At 37.0% G+C, this 14,360-nt stretch overlaps 1 protein-coding gene across 4 annotated transcripts in view; it reads left to right on the top strand.

Moving 5' to 3' along the window:
* CSMD3 (CUB and Sushi multiple domains 3) overlaps nucleotides 1-13,752 on the top strand; it is a 1,318,842-nt gene extending 1,305,090 nt beyond the window's left edge. For 2 of the 4 annotated variants that reach the window (XM_075063193.1, XM_075063192.1), the window contains 5 exons: nucleotides 4,717-4,829; nucleotides 7,261-7,348; nucleotides 10,082-10,217; nucleotides 11,585-11,738; nucleotides 12,450-13,752. In XM_075063193.1, the coding sequence (XP_074919294.1) occupies nucleotides 4,717-4,829; nucleotides 7,261-7,348; nucleotides 10,082-10,217; nucleotides 11,585-11,738; nucleotides 12,450-12,542 (584 nt within the window). In that variant the 3' untranslated portion in view covers nucleotides 12,543-13,752. Of the gene's footprint in view, nucleotides 1-4,716; nucleotides 4,830-7,260; nucleotides 7,349-10,081; nucleotides 10,218-11,584 lie in introns of all 4 variants that reach the window. The other 2 variants (XM_075063195.1, XM_075063194.1) reach the window with 1 other exon arrangement.
* The last annotated feature ends 608 nt before the right edge of the window (nucleotides 13,753-14,360 follow it).

Below are 14,360 nucleotides of genomic sequence, written 5' to 3'. Positions count from 1 at the left end.
GATATAAAGGACAGAGCTGACCCCGTCCCTACTCAGTTCCTTCTTACCACCCATGATCAGTTGTCAGAGTGTGTCGGCTTGCTTTGCAAGTTCTTCCTTTCAGGGTATTCTCATCAATGGTTAGTTAGATCTGCAAAGTAAGTTTTATTTGTTATTTTACTTAGTGTGCTTAGATTGTGAGTTCCCAGTTGTTCTGGGTGCCAGCTCCCAGTACTGGAACATGCCTTGATCTCCAAGGTTTAAGCCTTGCACCAGCTGCAAGAAGTCTGTGTTGATAAGTGACCCTCATTCCAGGTGCCTTTGGGAGGGTTACATCAAGGACTGTTGTCTAATCTATTGAGATTTCAAGCCCTGGACTAAGAAGGATAGGGAGATGAGACTCCATCACCTGCTAATGGAGGCTGCCTTGTGTCCACTGTCTGACCTTTCAACTGAACTCTTCCCACTGAGTACTTCTACCTCCATTAGAAATGCCCCTCAAAATATTGTGGAAGATCAGCTCTGTTTCCCTTCCCCAGTACCGAGGAAGAAGCACAGGCAACATATGTCAAAGGGGATGAACGTCAAGTGTTTTATTTTTTCTTTTAAAATTAATAGCAAAACTGGCCTGGCCCGGCCCAATATGAAAAGGCCTGATTTTTTATTTTTTTAAATAGGCATACGGATAAACATGCAGAAATGGGCACATAATTGCATACCTAGTTTGTATTTACAAAGACATCTTCTCTCCATGCCTTGTCACAAGAAGCTTGAAAAATTCAGCCTCTTCCCGGCCTCAGTTGACCTGGTCTTCCTTCATTTATATAAAAAGAAGATTTTGCAAGTCCCCCCATTTATTTTTTTTAATTCATTTTTATCTATCTAGATACCTATATGGCCCCCATCACTATACTATCTGAGCACCTCACATTATTAATGGATCATACACAACCCCTTGTGAGGTAAAGTATTATCCCCATTTTACAGATGGGAAACTGTGACACTGAGGATGTTAAATGACTTTCTCAGTGTCAGACATGAAGTGTGTGGCTGAACTGATTTTGAGTCTCGTTCTCCTGAGACCACATCTAGCACTCTAGCATTTTGGCCTTCCTTTTTCAAGACCCCCATGTTCTAGTTTATCCCATATTCAGCTCCCCACAAATTTCTTTGTTCTATCCATGTTTCTGGTTATCCTCAGCTCCTTCACTTTCTTTTGGTGCTATCTTTTTCCCAGGTGCCCCAGTTTTTTGTTCTTTCCACAGTGTTTTATCTTGCTTCCCTCTTCTCCTGCACTACATTCCATCTCATGAAGATTTTCCCCTCACCTGCCCTCATAACTTTATTTCCCCAGATCTCCATTTCTCTCTGTCCATTGTTCCTCCACACCACATGATTTTAGTATACATCTTCCCCTCCCAGACAGAGCTGAAGCATCTCACTAGCTCTCTGCTGAGGCTACCCTAGGAGTTAGAGAAGAACCTAAGTGGCAGGTTCAGCTGGGCAAAATGCTACAATTTAATTAATTATTATACTGGCCCAGTTCAAGCACTGTCTTATCCTTCAGGGAATCAATTGCCAGCTGCCAATGGACCTTATCAGCCTTTGAGCAAGGAGTGCCTGTCAATCTACCAGTGTAAAGTAGCAGAGAACAGCACTGGTTGTCTCTATGGAGCGTTTTCCTTCCCATTCTTTGGTAGAGCCTGTATGTGCTCCCTACACCTCATTAGAGTTTTCCAGAAAAATAGTTCAAGGAATTTATTAGGGAAGATAATTTATTCATACTGTTCAACTCTGTCAGTTTAATTTCAGCTTTTAATATATTCCTGATTGCAGTCATTATTTGGCAGTGAGAGGAGAGATCTGGCAACATTTGAGCTTGTGCTACCTTCATATTAATTATAATTCTGTGCTGATAATACTTTGTGTTAATTATCAAAATGAAATGCTGACCCAGTGAAAATTAATTAGTAGTAACCCTTTGAATGTGATCTAAAACTCTCTATCAACTTCCAGTAAACTTTATTTAATACTTTGCCAGTTTGCACATATGCACATATATTATAAGCATAGTGTGCCTTAAACCTCTCTCAGTTTCCCCTAGTGGATTTGCGATTGCCATGCACATCTGGGCTGTCCTTAGCAGGGCCTTTGTGGTCTGTCTCCAGGCAGATGTTTTCTCTCCTAAATTCACTCACGCATATAGTGGCAGCTGGCTGCTTTTGGGAATGTCATTGCAGTTAAATGCCCCATCAGATACATTTTTGTGCTAACAATTGAAAGGGAGGCAGAAATCTCTGACACAGGGTGTGCAGGAAGGTCCTGTAGGCCCAGCATGGAGCCACCTCCATCCCTCTTACCCACCTCCCTCCCTTTTACCATGCACCATAGAACTCCGCATGCAGCCCATGTGGCACCTTCATGTTTCCCGTCCTTTACTCCTCTGGTACTCAAACCTTCTCCTCACTCCACACAGTACCAGTAGCCCTAACCCATAATACCTCCCATCTCCAGCCCAACACATACAATGGAGCATCAGGCGCCCTTCTCAGAAAATACAGCAGACACCTCCCTACTCAGTTTAATCATCTGAAAATCCCAGTAGTTCTCCTCCCTAGAGAGCCAGCCCCTTCCCCACTAACCCAGTGCTACACACACACACACACACACACATTCTACCCACTTGAGCAGCAGAGCGAATGTAGTAGCTTCACAGAGGTTGCTGTTGCTCTCCTCCTCTGCTCCTGCCTGCAGTCTGGGTAGCCAGTGCAAAGGAATAAAGTCACACAGTTGCACATGCCAACTGTAGTCCACAACTAAGAATTTAAAGAAGGAAATTAAGAGTTCCAAAACTGAAAAAGATGGGGAGATTGTTATCAACAGGGTGTGTGGCCTGATAAGCATACAAGTTCCAAAGTCCACAGGAAATCTTATTGCCAACCCTGTATATCTTGAGAAATCCAAATGGAACTTCTGTTGCTCTACATGACTTACAGCTGGACACACACATCTGATATTGGCAACACGACTGGCTCAAGAGAGGGGTGATACATAGAAACCATGGAGCAAAAGTGAACTTTGACTTTGAGCAGTATGATTTCCTTTGTTTTTTCATTTTTAAAATGCTCAAATTTTCTCAGGGAACATGCTGTCTAGAGTGGGTGCTCCTTTGCTGTGCTTCCGAAACTCCAGGAGAGACCCAAATATACATTGTTAACTCAAAGGAGCTTGTGTTGGAGAGAAAATCCAGCGTAGGCATCTCTTCTTTCCATACATACTGCTTAGCCTATTCGTGCATGTTTGATGCACCTCTGCATCACAGTGCAGGGGAGAGAGGAGCATGAGTCCTATAGTGACCAGATTACTAACAGTTAAACTTCTGAACAATAATTTAAATATGGCTTCTGTTCACTGACTACCTTGTCAATGTTTTGCTTTGTTTTCCATACCTAACACTTAATTCCTCCTTTTATAATTGGAGATATACTTACCTCCTAGAACTGGAAGGGACCTCGAAAGGTCGTCGAGTCTTTTTAGAACATTGACAATAGATTTTTAACAATCAGTATCTGAATGTCATTAATATAGGTGGTTTGAATGCATATTATATCACTACTGTAACCTGATATAAGATGTAAAGTATACGCCTCTTGTGTCCTCAGGATTTTGAATATCTTGGGAAAATTTTTCTGTTTTCTAAAGAAAACTGAAGAATTCAAAGTAAGAGCCATATATGGGTCTAATTTTCAGAGTGGCTTCAGTTGGAGTTGTGGGTGCTCAGCACCTTTGAAAATGAGGCTGTATTAATATATAAGGTATAGTAGTTTTAATGGTGCTGGCATTTTTCAGATATACTTGAATAGCTACTTATTTAACATAGGTGATGAAGGATAATGAAAAAGTCATATACAAAATGACAAATGGGAACATTATCAGCAAAATATTTAGTTTGACACCAATATTCAGTGTACATAATCATATTTTGCACACTATTCCTGTGGTGTCTGTGCTTCATCTTCAGGTTTGTAAAGGTAGATTGGACCAGTGATTATATTGTTAGATTTTATTTTCATCCAAGTTCTTTACTATGCATAAAATATAGTCAGGGTTCTGACCATTTCTTCTACAGGTCTGAAAATGATTAATTCTGCTCCAGTGTAAAACAGATCATACCCAAGTCTTTCCATTGGATGAAGTCGCTGTTTTGTAGAGCTGACCAAAGAACAGCACTTCCATTTCACAGCAACTGTCAAGGTTTTAAAAATAGTTTTTGTTTCATTTTGGAACAAAACCAAAACCTTTAACATAGAATTTGCGGAAACAGAAGTGTGGATGTGTCTCTGTCATTCTGTAACCTGGGATGTAGGAGACAACCCATGTTCAAGGCCTGCTCTGCCTGATTCAGAGCATTTTTTTTCATTCTAGATCCCCTCAAAACAGGCAGAGCAGGGGAGCCTCCTACATACCAGGCTGGTATACTAACCACGTAGCTATGGAGTTTCACCCTTCCTTGGACACAAAAAATTTTTGCAAAAGTTTTGTGAAACTGGTACATCTCTGCCAAACATTTCAGGTTCAACAAAACAGCATATTACTCTGAAACAAAATTTTGTTGAAAAAAATGTTCTGACCAGTTCCACAGTTTTGCCTTCTTTAAGGGATCTTAGACTATTTTTAAAAATTGCAATTATCTGCCACTTAACTAACAAAAAGCACCTATTTTTTTATATTCTACAGGGGTTTATAAAAGTCAGGAAGCTCGACTGATGCTCCATATATATCTTATTAAAGTGCCATCTCATACTTCTGTGAGCAAGATGAAAGAGGAAAAATGGGCTATGGATGGTTTTGTGAGTATTTTTATGCAAGAGAGAGAGAGAGTGTGTTTTTAATACAAAATAATGTCTGTGCATTAGGCCAGAAGAATATAGAAACTTATCAAATGAAAGTTGCTTGGTAATTCTAATGAAAAATATCATTGTACGATTGCAGATGAGGCAGGACTATTTAGGGAAAATGTGGTTATCACTAAATAGCGATTTTCAACCTCTTCTTTGTGGGCATAACTATTTCATAAAGTGGTAAACACTGAAAAGGAAGCGTTACTTTCATTTCTATTTTGATGTTATTCCAGTACATTGAGAGCTTTTCTCATTCTTAGAGTGTAATATCATAGCAAGATGCTTTTATCAAGCTAAGATCAATGTTTCCACTTTAATGTCTACTTCTGTTAATCTCTCTCTGCAATGGGCACAATTATGTTGCTTGGTTTATTTCTAGAAGCAAAATTGGAGAAGTTGAGGAGCTGATTAGCTAGTGCTTTTGTCATAAGCATAATTCCTAATTCTGAACCTTAGAGTTCAAAATGTGGGTGCCTGCATGAAACCTCCAAGCTTAATTACCAGCTTGGATCTGATAGCGCTGCCACCAGCCAAAAATTTCCAGTGTTTGGCTCACTCTGGTCTCCCCAAAACCTTCCCTGGGGGGACCCCAAGACTCAGATGCCCTGAGTCTTACCACAAAGGGAAATAACCCCCCTCCCCTTGTCTTCTCTTTACTTCCTCCCCAGGCTTCCCCTCCGTGGGTTATCCTGGAAGATTACTGTACTTAAACTCCTTGAATTACAAAACAGAGAGGGCAATTTACCTTCCCCCCTCCTTCTTTTTCCCCCTCCCAGTCTTTCCCTGAGAGAGACCGTAATCCTGGCACAGGGATTTCTATCCCCTAGAGCCTCACTTAGAAAAGAAAATCCAACAGGTTTTAAAAAGAAAAGCTTTATATAAAAAGAAAGAAAAGACATAAAAATGCTCTCTGTATCAAGATAACAATATACAGGGTCAATTGCTTAAAAGAAAAATATGAATAAACAGCCTTATTCAAAAAGAAATACAATTTAAACATCCCAGCAACTACACACATGTAAATACAAAAAAACAATAAAAGCCTATTGTTTTTCTACTTTTGTACTCACAACTTGGAAACTGAAGATTAGAAGCTTGAAGATAGAAAGATCCCTCTCATAGCCGAGAGACAGACAGGAGACACAGACAAAGGGACACACACCCAAACATTTCCTCCATGAGCTTTTAAAAATCTTGTTTCCTGATTGGTCCTCTGGTCAGGTGTTTGGTTGCCTTTGTTAACCCTTTACAGGTGAAAGAAACATTAACCCATAGCTATCTGTTTATGACAGCTTTGGTAACATTTCTAGAAGTATTGACATTCAAATGGCTGGGATTTTCCAAAGATCCTAAGGGCTTGTCTAAACACAGAAGTTGAACTGCTTTAACTCTACTGGTATATTAAAAGTACATTCCCACTAGTATGGATGCAGATAGACTGGTATAAGAAGACAGTATCTCTTGAAATCTGAAATACATTGTTAAATTGTTCACTTGTCCCGTGAACACTCTTTAACACTACTTGATGGATGAGAACAAAATGACTGACAAAAATATATCTTCTTGTATTTCTGAAGCTTGCAAATTCCCTGTGTTCATACTATAGATATGCTCCGCTATGGCTATTTAATGATGCAGTCCAATGAGTACTGATTACTGACCAAAAGAGAGTTATTGGCAGTTGAATGTAGGGCATTTTTTACCCCTCCCTCTCTACCTTTGAAAGAGTGGCTTTCACTGTCTTAACTTTTTCATTCATGGTAGCATCTGCCTTTTAGGTGTTGCAGTGCTTTTCCCCAAAAATATCAAAACGCTAATAGTCTTTGAGAGGCCGTTAGAGATGGCAATTTCAGGAGTTTCAAGAATCAACTTGAAATCTAGTCTATCAAAAAATAGTGTCAGGTATTAACATACCTGGCCCTGAGTCCTTCTGCAAGTTTCAGAGTTTTACAATTACATTTGACTAATTTTGAAAAGGGATTTCTCTCCCATTTTGCTGTTAAACAATCCATTACAGACAAGAGGAGCAGACTGACTATACACAAAATGCTGTCAAACATATAAAGTAAGCAAACTGAAAAAAAGAACTTTTTTTCTCTAATCTCTTTCAGTAAGAGTAGCCCTAGCTGTTACAAGTACCAAAGGTAGGTTAAAAAGAATTCCAAAAGTAGTGCCGCTTTTAAGCTTGATGGTGTCCCTTTAGTACCCCTGCCTGACCCCCTAGCTCAGCGCATCCACATCTCTCCACAACAAGGGTATCTGTGGGGGAATACTGACTGGCTTAGGCACTTCACTTCCAACCTGATTATAATCACCTCTCACATTTCTAACTAAGTTTTCCCAGTTTAATTCTGAGCTTCTGTGTGTTTTCTGTTTGCAGGTTTCTGCTGAACCTGATGGAGCTACATATGTTTTTCAAGGATTTATCCAGGGTAAAGATTATGGACAATTTGGACTTCAAAGATTAGGTACTCAGTTAATTTTAATGTCAAACTAGTTCAGTTTTGTTTCATTCTGAATTTTATTATGCATTGTTTTTATTAAATGATTGCATATAAAGGGCTATCCTGAACCTATATTTCAGTACTGGGGTGTGTGTAGAGTATAGTGAGGTTCGTATCCTAGAATCATTTTTAAAGCTGTGCTAAAGAAAAGGTGTTTTGTTCACTGGGAAAGTTAAATTGGGAGGTATAATACTCTGTTGTGGCAAGTGGTTCATTTTGGTTGTTTTCTAATATATTTCTCTAAGAATGCTTATATAATGGGTATTATGTTCTATATGGTTATCATATAAAGAGTAAATACTTCAGAATATGTGTCCATGTATGTCAGTGCTATATATTAATAGAGCTTTTATAGTGAATACTTGCTAGAACACTCAACCTATTAAATACTGTTGGCCAAATACTGAAGTCCTTGTGCTATTTTACACTGGCAAAACTTCTTTGGAAGTTGACAGGAGTTTTTTTCCCCCCAAAGAGGAAATTGGATGGACATCTTTGTTTGTCCTGTAGATTCAATTGGACGTCAGACTACCTGATCACTATTTGCTTTTTCCAGTATCGAATATTGCTAAAAATATCTTACTGCTTTTTGCATGCTTAAGCAAATAAAACAAGAAAAAATATTAGATAACAAGAAATAGTAAACTATAAATTATCTGATCCTGCCTCTTGAAGACTAATATTTCTGCTCACACAAAAGCTTGAATATTCTTAAGGTTTCTCAATCAGTGGGGTTCCACTTAGACCAATATAACAGATTTACAAGAGGAATTTGTTTCTTTGAGAATTATAACCCCTAATTAAATAGCCTTGTGCTCTTCAGATATGATCATTTTATCTGGAGGCAAAAACACATTCTTCTGGTTTTTGGGGACAAGGTACTTCTCACTCTTATTATCCAAATAAAAACAAGAACATTCTTTAACATCTCAGTTGTGGTCAGAGGATTTATTAATGTGTGACATGTTAGACAGTCTTGTTTTCTCTTTTCACTGCTCTAAGTCATTCTAAAGAGCAACACTTGGAGACTGAATTTGGCTCCCATTGCATTTGGTAATTTGAGTACTTTAAATGGAATATTTATAGAATATGTTTATGAGAAGAGGATGCAAATAATTTGATTTCCCTAAATCATCTTCAAAGTATTTGGGGGTAATCAATCAAAGAGTAAAATCAACAATGTCTTGACAAGATGTTTTTGGTGGTTTCTTATAAAAATTGTGTGTTGTCTCTCTTTCGTTTGTTTTCAGAGGTTTGTATTCCTGCAATATATTCTTTGTTGGAACTCTTTGAAAAGTTTTTTTTTAATTGATTCCCTTACAAAATTGATTTCATTGCCTAAAAACAATAACAAGATTATTCATTTAGGAATATAATTCATTTCAGTATATGATTAATAAACAGAATCATGATGGGGGCTTAACATTCTTCAAAAATAGTTTTATCTTGACTGATAAGAAAATTGTTTTAAATTATGCCTCTGTATGTAATATAAAACATTCTTGTAAAAATTTCACTGAAAGAGATGTGAAATTTGCGTAACATTTTTTGAGCCCTCTAGTGTTTCAGGAAAGCTTCCTATCCCAAACCAGATTTCCTATCCATTTACCTATTGTTCATAAACAGTTTTCTTTCAGATGTTGAATTCAGTGCTTATTCTCTTTCCAGCCAACAATTTCATAAAAGTCACATTTTCCCGTAATTAATCTATTAGTTGAGGTGTCTAATCATATTTAGCATCTATGTGTTGCTTAACAACTTCAAAGCACTGAATAAACCTGAACTAATTAATCTGTTTCTTAACATCTCTAGTTTGAAGCCTATAAATTACTTAGTAAACTGAATTAGTAATCCCTTCTTTATTCCTGGAAAAGGGGATATGAACATGGCACTATAGGGAACCTAACAGTTGCCTTATTTCTATTCTGTGCAGGAGAGCCTTATTCTTACTTTCTATCAGTATTTGCTCTCTACTCTTTGCTTCTCACCTACTGCTTTCATTTTTATATATAAATAAATTTGTATAATGAAGTCAACAGGATGAATTTCCATGTTGTCTCTTGAGGTGATTTTGTCTTCCTCCAAGTTAACTGCTATTCCTTTGGTAAACTCTGTTGTTATCTTTTTTTTTTCATTGTGCTTTCTATCTGCTCAAGTACCAGATTTTCCAGAACCTATCAAATAAATTGTATTTGAATAATGATATTGAAATAATCTAGTCTAAGCCATTTATATCTTCATAAGTTAACACCAACACCTTGAATTGCATCTGTAAATTTACGAGAAGCAAGTGCAGGTCCCAGAGCACTGGTGTAGGTTGCTCCTGACATAAAACTTCACCTATTAAGCAGGGTGCAGGTTTCTGCGCTAAATTTGGCCTCCAAGTGGCCTCAGTGTGTCGCACCATAAAGGGTACATAACAGCAATCTAAGTTCAAGATGAGAAAGACATGAATCATAGTGAGGAGATCCTTCCATCATAAAGGAAAAAAATGAGTTTTGCTCACCAGATGCAGATGGAAAATAATACCCTCCAGGAGCTATTTAGTTAGTATTTTGTACTGTAGGTCCCCAAGCAAAACAAAACATGATTATAATTTCTCCACAAGTACACACTTTCAGTGATATTGTAAGGATCTGGGACTGATAATCGTGAGATATGAGATAATAGAGAGATGTTATGTTTTTATCTTTTTAGGTCTTAACATGTCTGAAGGTTCGAATTCTTCTAATCAACCACATGGTACAAATAGTAGTTCTGTGGCCATTGCTATCCTTGTGCCTTTCTTTGCCCTTATATTTGCAGGTTTTGGGTTTTACCTTTATAAACAAAGGTAAGTGTAAATTTAATATAGAGTCTTTGTATTGTCATGTATTTGAAGCTATTCAGTGGCCTTAAACTTTAATATGTTAGAAAAGGTAAATTAAAAACTGCCCTGGAATTCCTTTATCTGCATAGAAAATAAATCTACCCTCATTTTAGGTCTGCCATACTGTTTGATAGGTAAGGTTACTGTAAAGTGCTGTACTTTCACTCCCACCTATTTAAAATGTTGTTATAAATTATTATCTTTATGAGAGGAGCAAGGGTAGCTTAAATTTTTGGCATCTGGGGAATAATGCCATAAACATGGTTGGTGTGTCCTTATTGCAGACTGCCTATATTTTGTTTTGACATGTACAAAATTGTGAATCATATTTCTCATGTAATTTATCTTAAGACCCACACAGTTTATTAGCTTGCAAGTATATGTAAGACTCCTATGTCAGTGAGAGGTTTTATTATGGAAATTGGTTCCACATTAGAAATTAGTAATTCATCTACAATTATCTAACAATAGTACCACATCTGCTCAGAGATTCACTCTTATCCAAGGCTCACTGATAGTGTTGTTTATGTCTCTGAGAATCATTCCTTAATTTTATTTGTAAATCTTGTTTTCTCATAGTCGAAATAATCTTGCACTATGGTAGTGAGGGGCAGCTGGAGGCACTAAGTGGTAGAACACCATACCAGCACTTGTCTGCTGGCCTGCTATTGTAACATGGTCCTACAGGACATGAATAAAAATTGTAGTATACACAGGACCTAAACATGCCTTAAAAGTTGGACTTTAAAGCCTTGAACTGTCTGGCTTAACTTGGTTATGGGCACACTGCAACTTTTAATGATGTTAGTTTCCCTTACTCCTTTATACCTGTAATATAGATGAGCCATAAATTTCTGAATAATTTAAGCTTTCATTTCTATTTCTAATCCATCTAGTCATAAAGAAATCCTTCCAGATAGAAAGAGTTTTATATTTTTACTGAGTTGCAAACAGCCAGAGAGAAACAATAACCCTAAGAGAATCCTTTCATTCATTTGCATGTGGTGTTATTTCTGAGACAATACTGCAAATTTTAGTAGAAATATTCAGTTATTCTGGGATTGTGGTCCAAGTTCTAGAGTATTACTACCATTTTTTTCCTGGCATCATTAGATATTTGATACTTTAAAATTAACATTCTCATAAGCATGTTTTAATATTATTGTAACGCATATGGCAATCCTTCACAGCGAAAGAATGCTTCCAACATTTAATATTTAGCTTCTACATTTGTAATTGAAATTTGTTCATTCTATTGAGGTTCTTATATTACACCCATCACCACAGAAAATTGCAGTTGTGAATACACTGTGCTTTTTCTTCTTCAACAGGACTGCACCTAAAACACAGTATACAGGATGCTCTGTTCATGAAAATAACAATGGACAAGCTGCTTTTGAAAACCCCATGTATGACACAAATGCAAAGTCTGTAGAAGGAAAAGCTGTACGATTTGATCCCAACTTGAACACTGTCTGCACAATGGTATAATGTGGTAACGCTTTGGCTTCAGAAGTCTGGAAATTGAAACACAACACAGTGCACATATAGTTCACTGATAAAAAATTAAAGCACACTTTTCAGGACTTACTGGATCACCTTCTCCTGAGGATGATAGACAAGAGTGTTGGTTTTTTTTTCATAAACTGGAACAGAATCGTCCTTCATGTTTACCGTGGAGAGTTTTACAGAAAATCTGCTGCACTCCGTGAGTGCTTACTCACAGTTTATTTGCTTTTTAAAAAAAGGAGATTATTCTAAAACATAAAACGTATTTGCATATATTGGAGGAGCATCCACTATCAGTACTTCTGTGCTTTATAAACTATACTAAAGGGACTGGGTTTGAAAAAAGATATAGGGTAGAAAATAAGAGCTATGCTTACAGGAGACAATAGGTCACTGACTTCTCTTTAACAGTCATGAGCTACATCATTTTCACAAATTTGAACTCTATCCAAATTTCAGTCATACATCACTGTTCAGCAAACCTTTATTTTTCTCATACCTGTGAATATTCTAACATAATGGCATAGTGTTTAATATGCTTAAACCTTCACATACCATTTATTACTTTTATACCACACAAGAAAGAATAAGTGTCAAATTTTCAGTTCTCATTTTATGATTTAATTTCCTGATTCATGTCTTGCTTCGTTTTTCACATTCCACATTTGTTTCCTCTGTTCCCATTAGCAACACATGCAGCTGGTAACAGGGGAAGTTCTGCTTCTATGTATTTTCTTGCTGTGGACCTTTGCTACTAGACGTCAGTTTTACAATGAATGATGTGAGGGTGCGCCATATGAATTGAGTTTTGTCATGCAGCAATGTTTCTTACTGTTGAAGATCACTTGGAAGAGTGACCTTCTTACACTGTTTTTACAGACATCAGAAATTGAACCTTTTTTGAAGTTTTCAGTTTAGAAAATTATGGTTTACAGTAACACTAGAAATCAAGTTGGTATGTGAAGGACATAAAGGTCCACACCTCCGTCCATACCACTGTTGTCTACACTGTATCACATTATCAGTATTATTTTACTACTACTACATTGTGTTAAAAAGCTCACACTGAGCATGATTCAAAAACCATTGAAGTTAATAGAAGGACTTCCACTGACTTCAAATGGGCTTTGGATCTGGCCCACAGACCTTGCCTAATCAGAATTTGAAAATGCTTTGTTTTGGTATACAAGTCAATATTGTGAGGAAAGCAACCCCTAAAAATAATTATTCCAAACTGGATATATTGCAGCAATTCAATAGAAAGGTGTTGTTTTTAAAAAATAAAGCCATGGTTTCATTAGGAGTAATCCATCAGATGATTCAAATACCACCACCCTAAAAAGGCAGGTTTCAAAAATTGCAGAACCATTTGATTCTCAAACAATGGAATGGGATCTTTAGTTTTACAGTTATTGCATAACAGAATTATCCAGAGATAACCCCAGTAATTTATTTGTTGTAGGTCATTGTCTTCCTTTTATAGCATGAAATAATTTTAGACTCATAAATGCTGTATGTTTGCCAGTGTGAATTATCTGTTACTGTCCCTTTCAGGCATTAATAATTCTGTGAAAAATCTGAACTTTTTATTACTGTAATAGAGAGTGCCTACCAAAAATCATTGTACCCAGGATTGCTGCTTGGATTTCTAAAAAGTTTGATGAATTTCTTATAAACCATTTTACAACACTTTGTTTTGAAAATTCATACAATTCTGTCAAAAACTGTATTCTACTGAAAGGATGCTGTTTTCTATTTTCTACCATCAGTTGTTATTTATTCTTGTTTATTCAAATGACTGCAATAACTATGATTCATTCATTAATGTTAAAGTTAGTACATTCGAGATCTCGTTTAAAAATGTTTCTTCTGCAACTGGCTACTCCTCTTATATTAATGCATACACTTTTGTAAAGAAGTATATTTTTATGAAAAAAAAAGGATTTGTAAAAGTATGATGTAAATTTTCAGTGCAATGTAAACAAAATAAAAATGGATAATTGCTTTTTTAAGAATGTGTGCTCTTTAGAAATTGAGATTTAAAGTCCATGATAGTTGCCAGGGCTGGCTCCAGCTTTTCTGCCACCCCAAGTGGAGAAAAAAAAAAAATTGGCAGCATTTCGGTGGCAGCTCAGTTGCACCACTTCTTTTCTTCGGCGGTGGGTCCTTTACTCCCTCTCTTCCTCTTCAGCGGCACTTCGGCAACAGCTCAAAGAAGAAGAGCTGGACTGAGGGACCCATTGCTGAATTCCCTCCGGATACCCAGAAGTGCTGCCCCAATTCCAGATGGAGTGCTGCCTCTTTGTATTGGCCTCCCCAAGCACCTGCTTCCTTTACTGGTGCCTGGAGCTGGCCCTGGCAGTTGCAGAGTCTAGAAAATAACCAAATCAGTCAAGCAAATTCAGCATTTTTGTGGGGTCTCCAAATACATCATAATTTCTCAACCTTCTCATGCACTTGCAAATACACTTGAAAGATTTAGATTACTTTCACAAACAGAAAATAACAGGACATGCAACCTTTTTATTTACTAAAATTATTTTTTTCATTTCAGTCCAAGGAACAGATCATAAAAATACTTTTCTGTAAAACATATAG

The sequence above is a fragment of the Chelonoidis abingdonii genome, chromosome 2, assembly GCF_003597395.2.
Source record: "Chelonoidis abingdonii isolate Lonesome George chromosome 2, CheloAbing_2.0, whole genome shotgun sequence".
Classification (NCBI taxonomy): domain Eukaryota; kingdom Metazoa; phylum Chordata; order Testudines; family Testudinidae; genus Chelonoidis; species Chelonoidis abingdonii.
The sequence above is the reverse complement of the archived record's forward strand: the minus strand, read 5'-3'. Positions and strand labels throughout refer to the sequence as shown.